Consider the following 15,490-nt stretch of genomic DNA (forward strand, 5'->3'; position numbering starts at 1 on the left):
CTAAAGCTACATAGAATGATACTGTTTCAAAGCCTAGACTCCATCATTTGTGAGCTGAGTTGGTCAAATGACTTAACCTCTCTGTGTCCCAGTTTTTATCTGGAAAATGGGGATTAAAATGGTACATATCTCAAAGTGTTATTGTGAGAATTAGTTTAGATAATTCACTTAGAGAACAGTGCATGTCACATAGTAAATGTGACATAAGTGTTTCCTATTATTATTACTACATTACTATTCCCTCTTTTTTTCCTTTAACAGGTTGTTCTTTTAAAGAATTATCGAAGACGAAGTTTTTTTGGTTTTACTTTTTGTTTGTTTTTTAATGGCTTTACAGAATCTTAAATAGAATACAGTTTGACATGACGGCAAAAAATGTAAGTATTTGCAAATGTTTCAATGTGTTTTTCAAAGTGAGCTGTTTATTTTTCCTACATATTTTCTCATCATTCTGGTTACTCAAATTTAGTTTCCTCGTATGGATTTATAGTAGTTTTTGTTTATACAGAGTATGAGATAAACTTTCATGCTGTTAAATACAGTATTCTAATGAACATGGAACATTCTTGTAAATGGATGCCAAGTTGCTACTTCTCAACAGCTGCAATTGCTATCTCCAGAAAGCTTCCCACCCCTCTTTGGGTTTGGGTACTTGAATACATTTTCTTTGGTACTTACTGGAGGGTTATTTGGCCTTATTGATTGAGCAAATCACTGTATCCTTTGGCCTAATTTTTCCTTTTGGACATACTTGGGGAAATGTGTATACTCAGATGTTGTTCAAAAGAAGCTTGCTATCTTCCAGATGGTTCCTGAAGGAACATTAGATTTTAGATGTTTGGAGAGGTTACTGAATTTCTTTCCTCTCTTTGAGGCTATCATTTCTGAATCCCCCTCCCTTCAAGTTACATTCTCATTGTCATCCTGTATTAATGATTTTGTTCCCAGTTATGGTATAGAATTATGCCATAAAATAAATAGTATGCCATAAGATGAATAGGGAAATAATTTATTATTTCTTTACTGTTCCCATATTATTACATAAAAATCTTTGGGAATTAAGCATAAAAGGAGGTTATTATTATAAAGGTACAGATTGTCTCAAGGAATTCAAGAGTGGGGAACTTAGTGGGCCCTCAGAGAGGTTCAGGTCCTGAAGCTGGAACTCCACCAGGAGCTGAAGCAGTGCTTGGTTTCCGTCTCTCATCTCTCTGCTTGTTACTATGCATCTGCTTCATTTTTCCCTCTCTGCGAATCATCATCCTCAGTTTTCCAGCCAGCATGGGAGGGAGGCAGCCTGACACATCCTGCCTGTGTCAGCTCCAGTTTCAGACCCCTTGGGAAGGACCTCTGGCACAGCTTAAGTCTGACGTTCACTGGTTTGGTTCATTGTGACCAGAAGAAGCAAGTATCATGTTGTGCAAAATGGCTGCTGGGGACCAGCACAGTGTGTGGGGAGAGATGTTAAAGGGTTCTTGTGAGTCAGACAAATAGGCCCAAATATTGCCCATTATACAGCTAAAACATAGCGTCCACAAACAGGCCCTTACGACATTATCTCTGTTTTCTTATTTGGAGTTACTATTCAGAACTTTGCTTTCAATGTGCATTAGTAGCTATAAGCAGATACAGATTTTGCTTCATTATCATTTAGGGACAGTCATCAGGATGTATTGAGTCATTAGGATTATAGAAACAGGAAAGAAGACAAGAGATGTCTCAGTATTTGGCTTGTGCAACTGGATAAATGACTGTGCTATTAAATGAGAAGAGGAACTTCTGGGGAGGTATAGGATTTTGTGATCAACTTAAAAACTCTGTTTTGGACATAATAAAGTTGAGGAACCTATAAACATCCTAGTAGAGATACTGGCTCGGCAGTATGATTAGAGACTCTGGAGCTCAGGGGAAAGATGAGGGATGGAGGTAGAAATTTAGGAGCCGTTTCCTATGAAAAGTATTTTAAAGCAGTGGGACTACATGAGATTATAGTGTATGCATGGATAGAGAATATATTTATGAGGCCCAAGGTCTGAGCACAGAGGTTCTTCAGCATAAAGATGGACAGAGAGAAGCAGCAAAGGAGACTCAATGGCTAGAAAGACAGAAGAAAGGAATTGTCTTGATGATCTGGAAACAAAGTGAAGGAAGTGCTTCAAGGAAGGAGTGTTCAATTGTTTTGCATGATGCTGAGACATGGAAGAGATTGCCTTCTTGTGGAGACATTATTAAACATGTCATGAAAACAGTTTTGTTTTTTTTTTTTGTGAAGAGTTACTTTTGCCTTATCTATGCCATACTAGGTCTCTGAATGGTGGCAGGTAATAGAAACCCTACGCAAAACAGTCAGGAGTGGTGGCTCATGCGTGTAATCCCAGCACTTTGGGAGTGCGAGGCGGGAGGATTGTTTGAGCCCAGGAGATTGAGACCAGCCTGGGTAATATAATGAGACCCGTCTCTACAAAAAATCAGAAAGTTAGCCAGATATGGTGGCATGCACCTGTAGCCCCAGCTACTTGGAAGGCTAAGGTGGGAGGATCACTTGAGTCCAGGAGGTTGAGGCTGCAGTGACCCATGATCGTGCCACTGTACTCCAGCCTGGGTGACAGAATGAGACCCTGACTTATAATAAATACATACATACATACATACACAAACTGTAATACTTATTATAGAAAATACAGTAAAGAAAAGAAAAAATAGCCAGCCTAGGGATTATCAGGAAAATTTTGTCTAGGAAGACATCTGGTATATATACAAATATGTATATATAGCAACCGAAATATATGGACGTTATATATATATTTTAAGAAAAATGAAGTCATACTGTTTAGCTTAATTTATGTGATGACTGTCTTTTCTTGATATCCCTGTAACATCATTTTAAGTAGTTATTGTATGTTACCTATTATACAGACATTATACCAGTTTTCTAACCTTGACGATTAAGTTACTTCCATTTTTTTTCCATTTTTGAACATACTTGTTTTTTTTGCTCACTCATCATGTTACTTCCATGAGGCAAGGTCTTACGAAACTACTGAGCCAAAGTGTGTATGATTTTTTTTGGGAGCATTTGATTCATACTGTTAAATTGCATTTTAGAAAGATTATATAGATGTATATACATAATAGTGGTGTATGAGACTGCCATTTCTTGTTAATCTTTGCCAGTCTAATCAGCAAAAAAAAAAAAAAGTGCAGTCTATTACATTTTCTGATTACTAGGTAGATTAAGCTAGCATTGTGTATGTTTGTCAGTCATTTGTATTTCTCTGTACATGGTTTATGTCAGGGTTGAAGTGTTGGAAGCCATTGCCATTTGAATAAAAACCCACACTTGAATATTACTTTGCCATTAACATAATCATTTAATTCACATAAATTCACATAATCATTTAATTTGGCCCAAAAAACTCTTTGAATTCATCGTGCATATATATTTTATTTCTGTTTTGTAGTGATTGTTCCAAGATCACCTTGCCTGTCAAAGGTAGAGTTTAGCTTCATTCACTGTGAATCCTTTTTTCTTTCAGTTATGTTATGTCAATCAGAAATGTTAATTAGTGTTAGCAAATTATAATTTAATCAATTATGTTGATAAATCATTATAATTTTAAAAATAGTATTAATATTATTGATATTATAAAATTATAATGTTATTGAGGAATATGATTTGATTCTTAAAAATTGAACTTAGGTTTTTTTTTAATTTAACAGACATTTAGTGACTGCTTTTAGTATGTAAGAAGGCATTGGAATACCCAGATATTTTTCCACTATAATAACCATTTTATTATATATATGTATCTTATAATGTTGTAAACCTTAAATATACACATAAAATTTATTTTTTAAAAAACATTGAAAAAAAATTCAGAGGAATACCTGAATTTTCCTTAGGCCCAGATTAGACAAAAAGTTTAACATGAAATATGAGCTCACTTTTTTCTCTTGCTCATTAAAATGTAGGTCATAGCCGGGCTCGGTGGCTCAGCCTGTAATCCCGCACCTTAGGAGGCTGAGGTGAGTGGATTGCTTGAGCCCACGGGTTCGAGACCCGCCTGGGCAACTTGGCGAGACCTCATCTCTACAATAAATCAAAAAAATCAGCCGGGCATGGTAGCGCGTGCCTGTAATTCCGGCTATTTGGAAGGCTGAGGCGGAAGGATCGCCGGAGCCCAGCAGGTTGAGGCTGTGGTGGCCGGGAGCGGCCACTGCACTCCAGTCTGGGCGACAGAGTGGGACTCTAACTCAAAATAATAAATAAATAAATAATAAAAAATAAAAAATAAAATGTAGGTCATTTTTACACTTAGCCTAGAACTTATCTACATTATTTGTAAGAAGAGTTTCATGATTAAATTATCACGAAAATATAAAGGTAATTTAATAAAGCTACTTAAAAAGTGGAGCACCCAAAATTTATACAAATTTCAAATTATTCATTAAAGCTAGTCCACTTTACCCTTTACTAGAAACAATTTTTATTTGTCTATTTCTTGCTTAAAAGTAATAAGGCCAGGTGCAGTGGCTAATGCCTATAATCCCAGTACTTTGGGTGAGTGAAGTGAGAGGATTGCCTGAGCTCACGAGTTTGACACCAGCCCGGGCAACTTGGCAAGACCCCATCTCTACAATTAAAAAAAAAAAATAGCCAGCCTTGGTGGCATGTGCCTGTAGTTCCAGCTACTTAGAAGGATGAGGTGGAAGGATCGCCTGAGCCCAGCAGGTTGAGACTGCGGTGGCCATGAGCGTGCCACTGCACTCTAGCCTGGGCGACAGAGTGAGACTCCTACTCAAAAAAAAAAAAAAAAAAAAGTAATAAAACCAAATTCTTTTCTCAGAAAAACAAACAGAAATAGGTCCTTTAAAAATATGTAGAGTAAGGAAAGAATAGCAAATATTTTAAAATGCCTGCCTGGCTCATACCTGTAGTTCTAGCACTTTGGGAGGCTGATGTGGGAGATTTGCTTGAACTCTGGAGTTTGAGACCAGCCTGGACAACATAGCAAGACCTTGTCTCTATAAAAAATTAAAAATTAGGCTGGGTGTGATGACTCATCCCTGTAATTTCAGCATTTTGGGAGGTCAAGGTGAGAGGATTGCTTAAGCCCAGTAGTTTGAGACCAACCTGGGCAACATGGTGAGACCTCATTTCTACAGTAAAATTTAAAAAAATTAGCCAGATATGGTGACACATACCTGTAGACCCAGCTACTTGGAAGGCTGAGTTGGAAGGATCGCCTGAGCCCAGCAGGTCAAGGCTAGAGTAGCCGTGATGGTACCACTGCACTCCAGCCTGGGTGACAGAGTGAGACTCTGACTCAAAAATAAATTAAGTAAATAAAAATTTTAAAAATAAATAAATAAATTAGCAGGGCATCGAGGTGCTTGCCTGTAGTCCCAGGAAGCTGAGGTGGAAAGATCATCTGAGCACAGGAGATCGAGGCTGCGATGAGCCATGATCGTGCCACTGCACTCCAGCCTGGGCAACAGAGTGAAACACTGTCTCTAAAAAAAAGAAAAAGCCTTTACTAGCCTACATTTTCTACTTTCAAATCATGTTTTTTCTTTGAACCTTTAAACTTCAAAGTGTTTATGATAGCAGAAATGAATACATCTTTTGAAGTTTTAATTAAATGGATTTTGGTAGTATTTATATAAGCTTTAAATTCAAACACCTCCTCTCCATCTGTGACACCAAAATTAGCATACAATATTAATTCACAGTTGACGTTTGTCTTTTTAGAGTATTATTTGTTGGTTATTAGGGTGCAGGTGTTCAGCTGCTTGAAAAGTTTCCAAATTTATTTGCTGCTTCTCTCTAGAAGTTGGACATTGAGAGCAGGTGTTTAAGCATAACAGTAACCCAGTAACCGAACTCTCTACTGTAAATATGTGGTTTTAGCTGAGGTTTGTGCCGTTATTGTTGTACAATAACAAAAAGGTTTAAACTGATCCTTCTGAAGTTATTGTAATACATGGACTAAATGGTTGCAATGTATCAGCATAGAGTATATTAAAGGCTGAATTTCCTTCTTTGCTTTCATTTTAAAGTAGAACACCAGCAATTTGCCTTTTTCTTCTTTTTATAGCAGAAGAGTTCAAAGAGGGGGGCATATTAGATATACCACAGTAAACTCTTCAACAAATTGAGTATTTAATATTATTTGTGAGCAACTTTGAATAACCATGTTATGTGGTTATTGCAAATTTTGTTGCGAAGTATTTTGGTTGAGTACTTATAAGAAGCTAGACAAAGTTAAGTGTCTATATCATTATCTACATAGCATTAGGAAGCCATTTTCTAGATGTCTTGGTCCCAGTTGCTGTCATCAAAATCTGGCACTATTAAGCCGGGCACAGTGGCTCACGACCGTAATACCTTACTTTGGGAGGCAGAGGCAAGAGGATTGCCTGAGCTCAAGGGTTTGAAACCACCCTAGACAACTTGTTGAGACCTTGTCTCTACAATAAATAAAAAAATTAGCTGGGTGTGGTGGCGTGCACCTGTAGTTCCAGCTACTTGGTAGGCTGTGGTGGAAAGATTGCCTTAGCCAGGAGGTCAAGGTTGCAGTGGCCATGAGCATGCTGCTGCACTCCAGCCTGGGTGACAGAGTGAGACTGTGACTTTAAAAATAAAAAAGTTGATGCTATTAGATGCCAGAGATAGATTTGCATTCGAATTGCTTGTCTGCGATCTGAACGATATGTGGAAATATTCTTGGCAAAAAGAAACAACTATTAGTAAAGTTTTTGAATTACCAAATAATGAAATAATTACATTATGAAATTGTAAAGTATCAAATGAGAACATATAATGTTAAAGCAGTGGGTATTTTAAAAAATAAGACAAATATACAGATATAAAGTTATAAAGCTTTGTGTGTTTTAAAATCCTTTCAAATGACTGAAGATATGCTGTACAGCATGGTGATGATAGTTAACAATAGTGTATTGTCCACTTGTTATTTGCAAAGAGAATAGATCTTAAATTAAATCTCAGCACACATGCCTCCACAATGATAACTATGTAGCAGTAATTGATATATCAGTTAGCTCAATTGTGGTGAACATTTCACAATGTGTATGTATATCTTTTTTGTCTCCTTCTTCTTTTTTCCTTTTTGAGTCTGAGTCTAACTCTGTCGCCCAGGCTGGAGTGCAGTGGCACTGTCACAGCCACCACAGCCTCGACCAGCTGGGCTCAGGCGGTTCTTCTGCCTCAGTCTTGCAAGTAACTGGAACTACAGGATTATACCACCACAGCAGCTAATTTTTCTTGATTTATTGTAGAGATGAGATCTTGCCAAGTTGCCCAGGCTGGTCTTGAACTCCTGAGCTCAGGCAGTCCTCTTGCCTTGGCCTCCCAAGGTACTGGGATTACAGGCGTGAGCCACCGTGCCTGGCCTGTGTATGTATATCAAAACACAAGTTGTATACCTTAAATACATACAGTTTTATGTCAGTGATACCTTAATATTTTAAAAATCCTGTCAGTCCAGTAGTACCTTGAAAGAATGTTTGCAGCAGCAAACTATAAACTTGTAATGTTACAAACTTGTGTAATATCACAAACTTGCAATATTTCAAGATGACAAATCTTCAGTGCTTAAAACAATAATTGAATAGTGATGATAAAACTGTTTATTAGATGCATTCTGCCAGGTTTCCAAAAATGGAGGGTTTTTTTTCCCTCCAGTCTTTGTATTTCTGAAATTCCATTTGATGATATGACCATATTCAGCTCTGTGATGCCAAGTCGTACAGTGTAGAGTACATGAAATGAAATAAATTATCTAGCCCAGGCACAGTGGCTCAAGCCCATAATCCCAGTATGTTGGGAGGCCAAGGGGAGAGGATTGCCTGAGCTCAGGGGTTTGAGACCAGACTGGGCAACTTGGTGAGACTTCGTCTCCACAATAAATTAAACAAATAATAAACTGGGTGTGGTGGCGTGCGCCTGTAGTTCCTCCTACTTGGAAGGCTGAGGCAGAAGAATCACCCGAGCCCAGCAGGTTGAGGCTGCAGTGGCTGTGCACTGCACCCCAACCTGGGCGACAGAGTGAGACTCCAACTCAAAAAAAAAGAAAGAAAAAAATTATCTAAAGGTAGATTGTAAACATACTTGCTATAGATTAGTCCCTCAAGTATGATACCAACAGTAATGAATGTTAACATGGATTGAGCAGAACCCAGAACCCAGTACTGTGCTATACACTATATATGAATTATCTCATTTAATCTTCATAGCAAACCTGAATTGGTAAGTATTGGTGTCCCCCTCCAATTTACAGATGAGGAAATTGCATGACTTGACCAAGGCCACACACTTCATAGGCCTGATGACCCAGAACATGAACCCAACCAGTCGGACTTGAGGCCAGTGTACTTCACTTCTACATTGTGGTGTTAATAGTCTTTATTTGATTTCTTACAAGTCATAGTGCTAAAAGCATTATAGACAGTGATTAAGAACAGGAAAACTAGCCAGGTGCGGTGACTCATGCCTTTAATTCCAGCTACTTGGAAGGCTGAGGCATCAGGATCACCTGAGCCTAGCAGGTTGCAGCTGTGGTGGCTGTGAGCGTGCCACTGTACTCCAGTCTGGGCAACAGAGTGAGACTCTTGACTCAGAACACAAACAAACAAACAAACAAACAAACAAAAAACCAGGAAAACTAAGGGTAGCAGTGAGGATGGAATTTTGAAATATCTCTTGGCAACTTCATAGCTGCCATATTGGTTGCTATCAAAAAACTATCAGTGAAGTCTATAGATCTCAGTTCTGCTTATAAGTAATAGTATATCATTAATTTTGATCATAAACTAGATAATATTTCTCCCATTTTAAGCAATATGGCAACATTTTAATAATACTTCTGTGATTAACATAATTCATTTTTATATGACTGTATATGATATTTGATGTGGACATCTGGTGGAAGGTATAAAATAGCTTATTAAGTGATCAAATAATGCTTTAAGATCCTATTTTTAACTTTTTAAAACTATTTTATTCAGGTTGGTTTAACTTCCACAAATGCAGAACTAAGAGGATTTATAGATCAGAATCTCAGTCCAACAAAAGGTAAGGATCATTGAGTTAAAATTTTCTGAATTAAGCTAGTTTTATTTTGTTTATTTCATACAGGTACATGAATTACTTTATTTATAATTATAATTATATAATATTAGCATGTTTTCCCATACCAAATGACTTATGTTGGATGAAGGTCATTTTCCTCTGAGAAGCGGAGGGTTTTTGTGTGTGATTTTGCTCTTTCCAAAGAGGTCTCTAATCCTTTTTCAATGATCCTATCATAACTGAAACTGTTCAGACTGCTTTTTTCTCTCTTGAGAAATCTTTACTTTCAAGTAGTTTATCGTAAGGAAGTATAGTAGGGAAAATACATTTATATGTTTCCTATATATTTTTCTGCACACACATACACACACACACACACACACACACACACACACACACACACACACACACACACACACACACACACACACACACACAACTTCCTGCCAGGCGAGGTGACTCATGCCTCTAATCCCAGCACCTTGGGAGGCAAAGGCAAGAGGATTGCCTGAGCTTAGGGGTTCGAGATCAGCCTGGGCAACTTAGTGAGACCTCGTCTCTTCAATAAATCAAAAAATTAGCCAGGAGTGGTAACACGTACCTGTGGTTCCAGCTACTGGGAAGGGAGGCAGGAATATTGCCTGAGCCCAGCAGATCAAGGCTGCGGTGGCCATGAGCATGCCACTGCCTCCAGCCTGGGTGACAGTGAGACTCCAAAAAAAAAAAAAAAAAGGTTCCTTTGACTAATAAATGACTTACTGGGAAATACTTATATCAGAAACCTGGTCCACCAGTATAAGAATTTATGAGGAACAAGCAGTATCTTTCAATATGTCTCTTTGAACAGTATCTTTTAGTATGTAGACATGCATGTTGAAATATTTATAGATGGAATGATATGATGGAATGATTCTGAAATTAGCTTCAAAATAATCCACTAGGAGAAGGAGGCATTATAGATAAAAAAGTATTATCTGTAAATTGATTAATTGTTTAAGCTGGGTGATATGTGTGTGGGGTTTTATTATTCCTTTCTTTTTTCCTTTGCATATGTTTGAAATTTTCCATTCAAAGGGTAGAAACAAAATGTATGCCATTACAATACAAATAACTATGAGGGAAACATCAGTCCTCAAAGGGCTAAGGTAGAGTGAAGGCTAGAGAAATATGTGTTTCAGTATGAAAATATATAGCTTAATAATATTAATAGTTCATGGGAATTGTGTATCATGGAGTCATATAAGAGATACTTTAAGCCTTGATTCTCTTCCATTTTTTTCCCACCTGGTGATATGCATAGAAAATGATAACATTTGTGGGCTACACTAGGGCTAAACAAGATTTGGTTAAGGTCAGAGGTAAGCTATTTAGAAGCTCCAGCTGCCCCAGGCCACTCTCAGCTGCCCCGATGGCTAAGGGAATCAGTTTCTTTGTATACCCATTGGCTATTCACAGCACATGCTTGGGAATTTCTGTTGTAATAAAATGTAATATTCAGGTCAGGGGAAGGACTTGGGAACCACAGGCCTGGTAGACTTGGAAAACTATTATATTGATTAATGGGAGGGGGATGGAGTGGTGCAACAATCTGGAAAATAATAAGGGACAGGGCTGTGCACTTTGGCTCACACCTGTAATTCCAGCACTTTGGAAGGCCAAAGCAGGAGGATCACTTGAGACCAAGAGTTCGAGACCAGCCTGGGCAAAATAGCGAGACTCTGTCTCTATAAAAATTAAAATAGGCCAGGTTCAGTGGCTCAGCCTATAATCCCAGCACTTTGGGAGGCCGAGGTGAGTGGATTGCCTGAGTCCGCGGGTTCGAGACCAGCCTGGGTAACTTGGCGAGACCTCATCCCTACAATAAATAAAAAGTTAGTCGGGCTTGGTAGCACATTCCTGTATTTTCAGCCACTTGGAAGACTGAGGCGGAAGGATCACTGAAGCCCAGCAGGTCGATGCTGAGGTGACCGACCGTGAGTGTGCCACTGTACTCCAACCTGGGCAACAGAGTAAGACTCCAATTTAAAAAAAAAGGTAAAATAAAAATTTAAAAAAGCAAGAGACAGGATAGCAAGTCATAAAGGAGAAAGGTGACATTGAAAAATGCCTTCAGTCCAGCACTTTGGGAGACCAGGCGAGAGGATTGTCTGAGCCCAAGGGAACGACCAGCCAGGGCAACTTGGCGAGACCATGTCTCTACAATAAATCAAAAAAATTAGTTGACGTGGTGACATGCACCTGAAGTTCCAGCTATTTGGAAGGCTGAGGCGGAAGGATTGCCTGAACCCAGGTCAAGGCTGGGGTAACTGTGAGTGTTCCACTGCACTCCAGCCTGGGTGACAGAGTGAGACTCTGACTGAAGGAAAAAAAAAGAGAAGAAAAGAAAAATGCCTTCAGGCCAGGTACGTTGATTTATGCCTGTAATCCCAGCACTTCGAGAGGCCAATGTGGGAGGATTGCTTGAGCTCAGGAGTTTAAGACCAGCCTAGGCAACATAGCAAGACCTTGAGACCTTGTCTCTACTCAAAATCTATAAAGTTAGTCAAGTATGCCTATAGTCCAGTTACTTGGGGATATTTATGAAGACTGTCATGATTGAGCCACTGCACTCCAGCCTGGGTGACGGAGTAAGACTCAAAAAATAAAAAAGATAATAAAAATACCTTTAAAAGAAAGAAAACAAAAAAAGAGAATGAGGGTTTAAGTGAGGAAGGTTGTTTTTGTCGGTAGAATAGACATCTGAGGGTAAGTAAGCTAGTTATAAAATTCAGCCCTGGACAGGTGAACTATCAGTGAAGTTTAGAGTAAAACCTTCTCTGTTTAACTTTATAAAATAAATGGAGAAGATGGAGACAGAGAATCATTTAAGAAAGTTTGGACTAGAGAGATCTGGTTTAGAAATAGCTATACGGTGTTTTTGTTTGTTTGAGATGGGACTCTTACTATGTTGCTCAGGTTGGTCTTGAACTCCTGGACTCAAGCAGTCCTTCTGCCTCAGCCTCCCAATCAGCTGGGCCTGTAGGTGTTCACCACTGTGCCTGGCTTAAACAGCCCTGTTTAAAGAAAATTGTTACTATCCCTTGAGCTGATGACAGTAGGAGAAGCTTCACATTAAATGAGTCAACAGGATTTGGAAAAGAGATTTCTAAAATTATTTTTGTAATTGGTGAAATTCAGTGAATATTTATTACAGGCCCAAGACAGGAGTTGTATTGGAAGTGAGACGTAGAAAAGCATTTTTCTTAATTGAAATAATGGTGTGATAATGGTATCAAAACTTTGAAAAATAGGAAAAAAGTCTACCATTCTAACATAGTCTTTTCTTTTTGTTTATTATTTTTCATTGAATATATACATTTGTGTTTTAAAACTACAAAGCTAGTATATAGTTTTCTGTTTGCTCTTTTTTTTTTTGAGTTGGAGTCTCACTCTGTCACCCCGGCTGAAGTGCAGTGACACGCTCACAGCCACCCTAGCCTTAACCTGCTGGGCTCAGGTGATCCTTCCATCCTAGCCTTCCAAGTAGCTGGAACCACAGGTGCGTGCCTCCACGCCTGGCTAATTTTTTTGATTTCTTGTAGAGCCCATGTCTCGCCATGTTGCTCAGGCTGATCTGAAACTCCTGAGCTCAGACAATCCTCTCGCCTCCACCTCCCAAAGTGCTGGAATTATAGGCATGAGCTTCTGTTTTGTACCCAGCTTCTGTTTTGCTTTTTGTCTAAATCAAAAAAAATCACTCTCCATGTTTTGACAGTCTTCATAAATACCATTCTTATAGCTGCATGCTATTTCCTTGTGTTTGTGAGTCATAATTTATTGAACTTTAAAAATTTTATTATTGAATATTGTAGTCCTTTTTGTTGTTTTTTATTTATGATACATATAAAGTGTATAAAGTGCTGGGATCACAGGCTGAGCCATCACACCTGGCTGACACTCTTATTTATGCCCACTATACTTCAGCCACACTGATATTTCTTTTGGAAAGCGATTTGAATTTTGGAAGTTGATTTCTTTAGGCTATGTAACTAAGCTTTAAAAAAAATCTATATTAAAGCAGTAATATTAAATATAAAATGACAAATCATAATTATGCCTTTGGTTTTTAACATTTGACTCTGATGTGCCTAGGCATAGTTTTCTTTGTATTTATTTTGCTTGGGGTACACTGAACTTCTAAAGTTATGTCTGAATTTGAGAAAATTTTTGCTATTACAGGTGCAGTTTTTTCCCTTACCTGTTCTACTCCTCTCCTTCTGGGACTTTAATTTCATGTATGTTATATCTTTTGCTGCTGCCCTGTGGGTCCCGAAGTTAGGTTCATTTCCCCCCTCACCATTTCCCTCTGTGTTTTTCACATTTGATTTTGTATGATCTATCTTCAGTTAACTTTTTTTTTTTCTGTTATCATCATTCTGTTAATCCTGTCCAGTGATGAAATACACATGCAGTATTCAGTACAGTAACATGCTATACAGCTTTACAGCATAGGAGCAATAGGCTATACCATAGAGACTAGGTATATAGTAGGTTAGACCATCTAGGTTTATGTAAGCACACTCTATGAAGTTTGCACAACAATGAAGTCACTTCACAACACATTTCTCAAAACATATGGCTGTATATATATTGGTCCCTGGCACTGAGCTCCAAAAACCCTTGTAATTTCCTGAGCTATAGGCATGCTTGAAGAATCATTTGTTCTCTGCCCTGATTCCTGAGACTCTTGTAGATAGTAGAATCTTTTGTTCTAATATTTGGTCTTTGATCCCGGTTCTTAACACAGAACTCCCAAGACCTTTGAAATTTCCTAGTGATAGGAGCATCTGATACAGAGCTCTTAAATCCCTTGGAATTTCCTGAGTGATAGGAGTGTCTTTTGTTCTAGTAAGGGAACTCTTGGAGGGCTCCTGGATTGGGGCTGGTCACCAGAAAGACCAAGTCATGATCGTAAGCTTGGAACTTTCACCCTGCCTTTTGTTCATCGGAGATGGAAGAGGGCCTGAAAATAGAGTTAATAATTAATCTTACCTATGTGGAGAAGCCTCCATAAAAATCCCTGAACTATGAGGCTTGGAGAGCTTCCAGACTGGCAAACACATCCTCATACTGGGAGGATGGTCACCCCAACTTCTTGGGGACAGACCCTTCTGTGCTTGGGACCTTTCCAGACCTTGCCATATGCAGATGTTCATCTGTAACCTTGTTATATCCTTTAGTCATTAGCTGATAAACATAAATAGTTTACTTTTTGCTAGAGTTCTTTGAGCTATTCTAGTAAATTAACTGAACCTCAGTAGGTATTTGGGGGAACCCCAATTATAGCTGGTTGGTTAGAAGATACAATTTCTCTCTTTTTCTTGAGTGAGCCCCTGACTCATCAAAAAAGAAAAGAAAAGAAAAGAAAAAACACTTTCTTCAACTTGATAGCATTTGTCACATCTTTCTTTTTTCTTCTTCTTTTTTTTTTGAGTTGGAGTCTCACTCTCTCGCCCAGACTGGAGTGCAGTGGCCTCTCCCAGCCAGCGCAGCCTCGACCCGCTGGGCTCCGGCGATCCTTTCACCTCAGCCTTCCAAGTAGCTGGAACTACAGGTGCACGCTACCACGCCTGGCTAATTTTTGATTTATTGTAGAGATGAGGTCTCGCCAAGTTGCCCAGGCGGGTATCGAACCCATGGCTTCAGGCAATCCACTCGCCTCAGCCTCCCAAAGGCACGAGATTACAGGCTGAGCCACCGAGCCCGGCTCTTTTTCCTTCTTAGTAAACTTAATTTTAGAACAGTTTTAGGTTCATAGAAAATTTGCAAAGGTGGTACAGAGAGTTCCTCTATGCCCTTCACTCAGTTTAATATGTTACAAAACTGTGTGATACAGTTTTTACAATTAATGCATCAGTATCAATACATTAATATTACTAAAGTCCATACTTTACTCAAATTTTCTTAGTTTTTAGCTAACGTCTTTTTCTGTCCCGGGAAAGCACATCCAGGATACTGCATTACGTTTCATGGGCATGCATCCTTAGGATCCTCTTGGCTATTTCTCAGACTTCCCATGATTCTGGAACTTGACAATTTTGAGGTACACCAGTCAGCTATTTTGTAGAATGCCCCTCAGTTGAGATTTTTCTGATATATTTCTTACAATTGGATATGTTGTGGGTTTTCTTTTTTTTAATTTTTAATTTTAAAAGAGGTGGGGAACAATTCAGGGTGTGTTGTGGGTTTTCAAGAACAAGAGCATAGATATAAAGTGCCATTTTCATCACAGCACTACCAACAGTCTGTACTATCAACATGACTAATCACAGTTGATGTGAACCTTGATCATCAGGCTGAGGCAGAATGTATCAGGTTTCTTCACTGTAAAGTTAGTCTTTATTTCCCCCCTTTCCATAT

At 38.6% G+C, this 15,490-nt stretch overlaps 1 protein-coding gene across 5 annotated transcripts in view; it reads left to right on the forward strand.

Annotated features, from left to right (window-relative positions):
- Positions 1-260: 260 nt before the first annotated feature.
- TFDP2 (transcription factor Dp-2) overlaps positions 261-15,490 on the forward strand; it is a 138,623-nt gene continuing 123,393 nt past the window's right edge. For 4 of the 5 annotated variants that reach the window (XM_008067303.1, XM_021717215.1, XM_008067304.2 and 1 more), the window contains exons 1-2: positions 261-377; positions 9,028-9,094. In XM_008067303.1, the coding sequence (XP_008065494.1) occupies positions 363-377; positions 9,028-9,094 (82 nt within the window). In that variant the 5' untranslated portion in view covers positions 261-362. The remainder of the gene's footprint in view (positions 378-9,027; positions 9,095-15,490) is intronic. The other variant, XM_008067305.2, reaches the window with a different exon arrangement.

The sequence above is a fragment of the Carlito syrichta genome, unplaced genomic scaffold (genome assembly GCF_000164805.1).
Source record: "Carlito syrichta isolate Samal-C Ts95f unplaced genomic scaffold, Tarsius_syrichta-2.0.1 Scaffold309473, whole genome shotgun sequence".
In the NCBI taxonomy this organism is placed as follows: domain Eukaryota; kingdom Metazoa; phylum Chordata; class Mammalia; order Primates; family Tarsiidae; genus Carlito; species Carlito syrichta.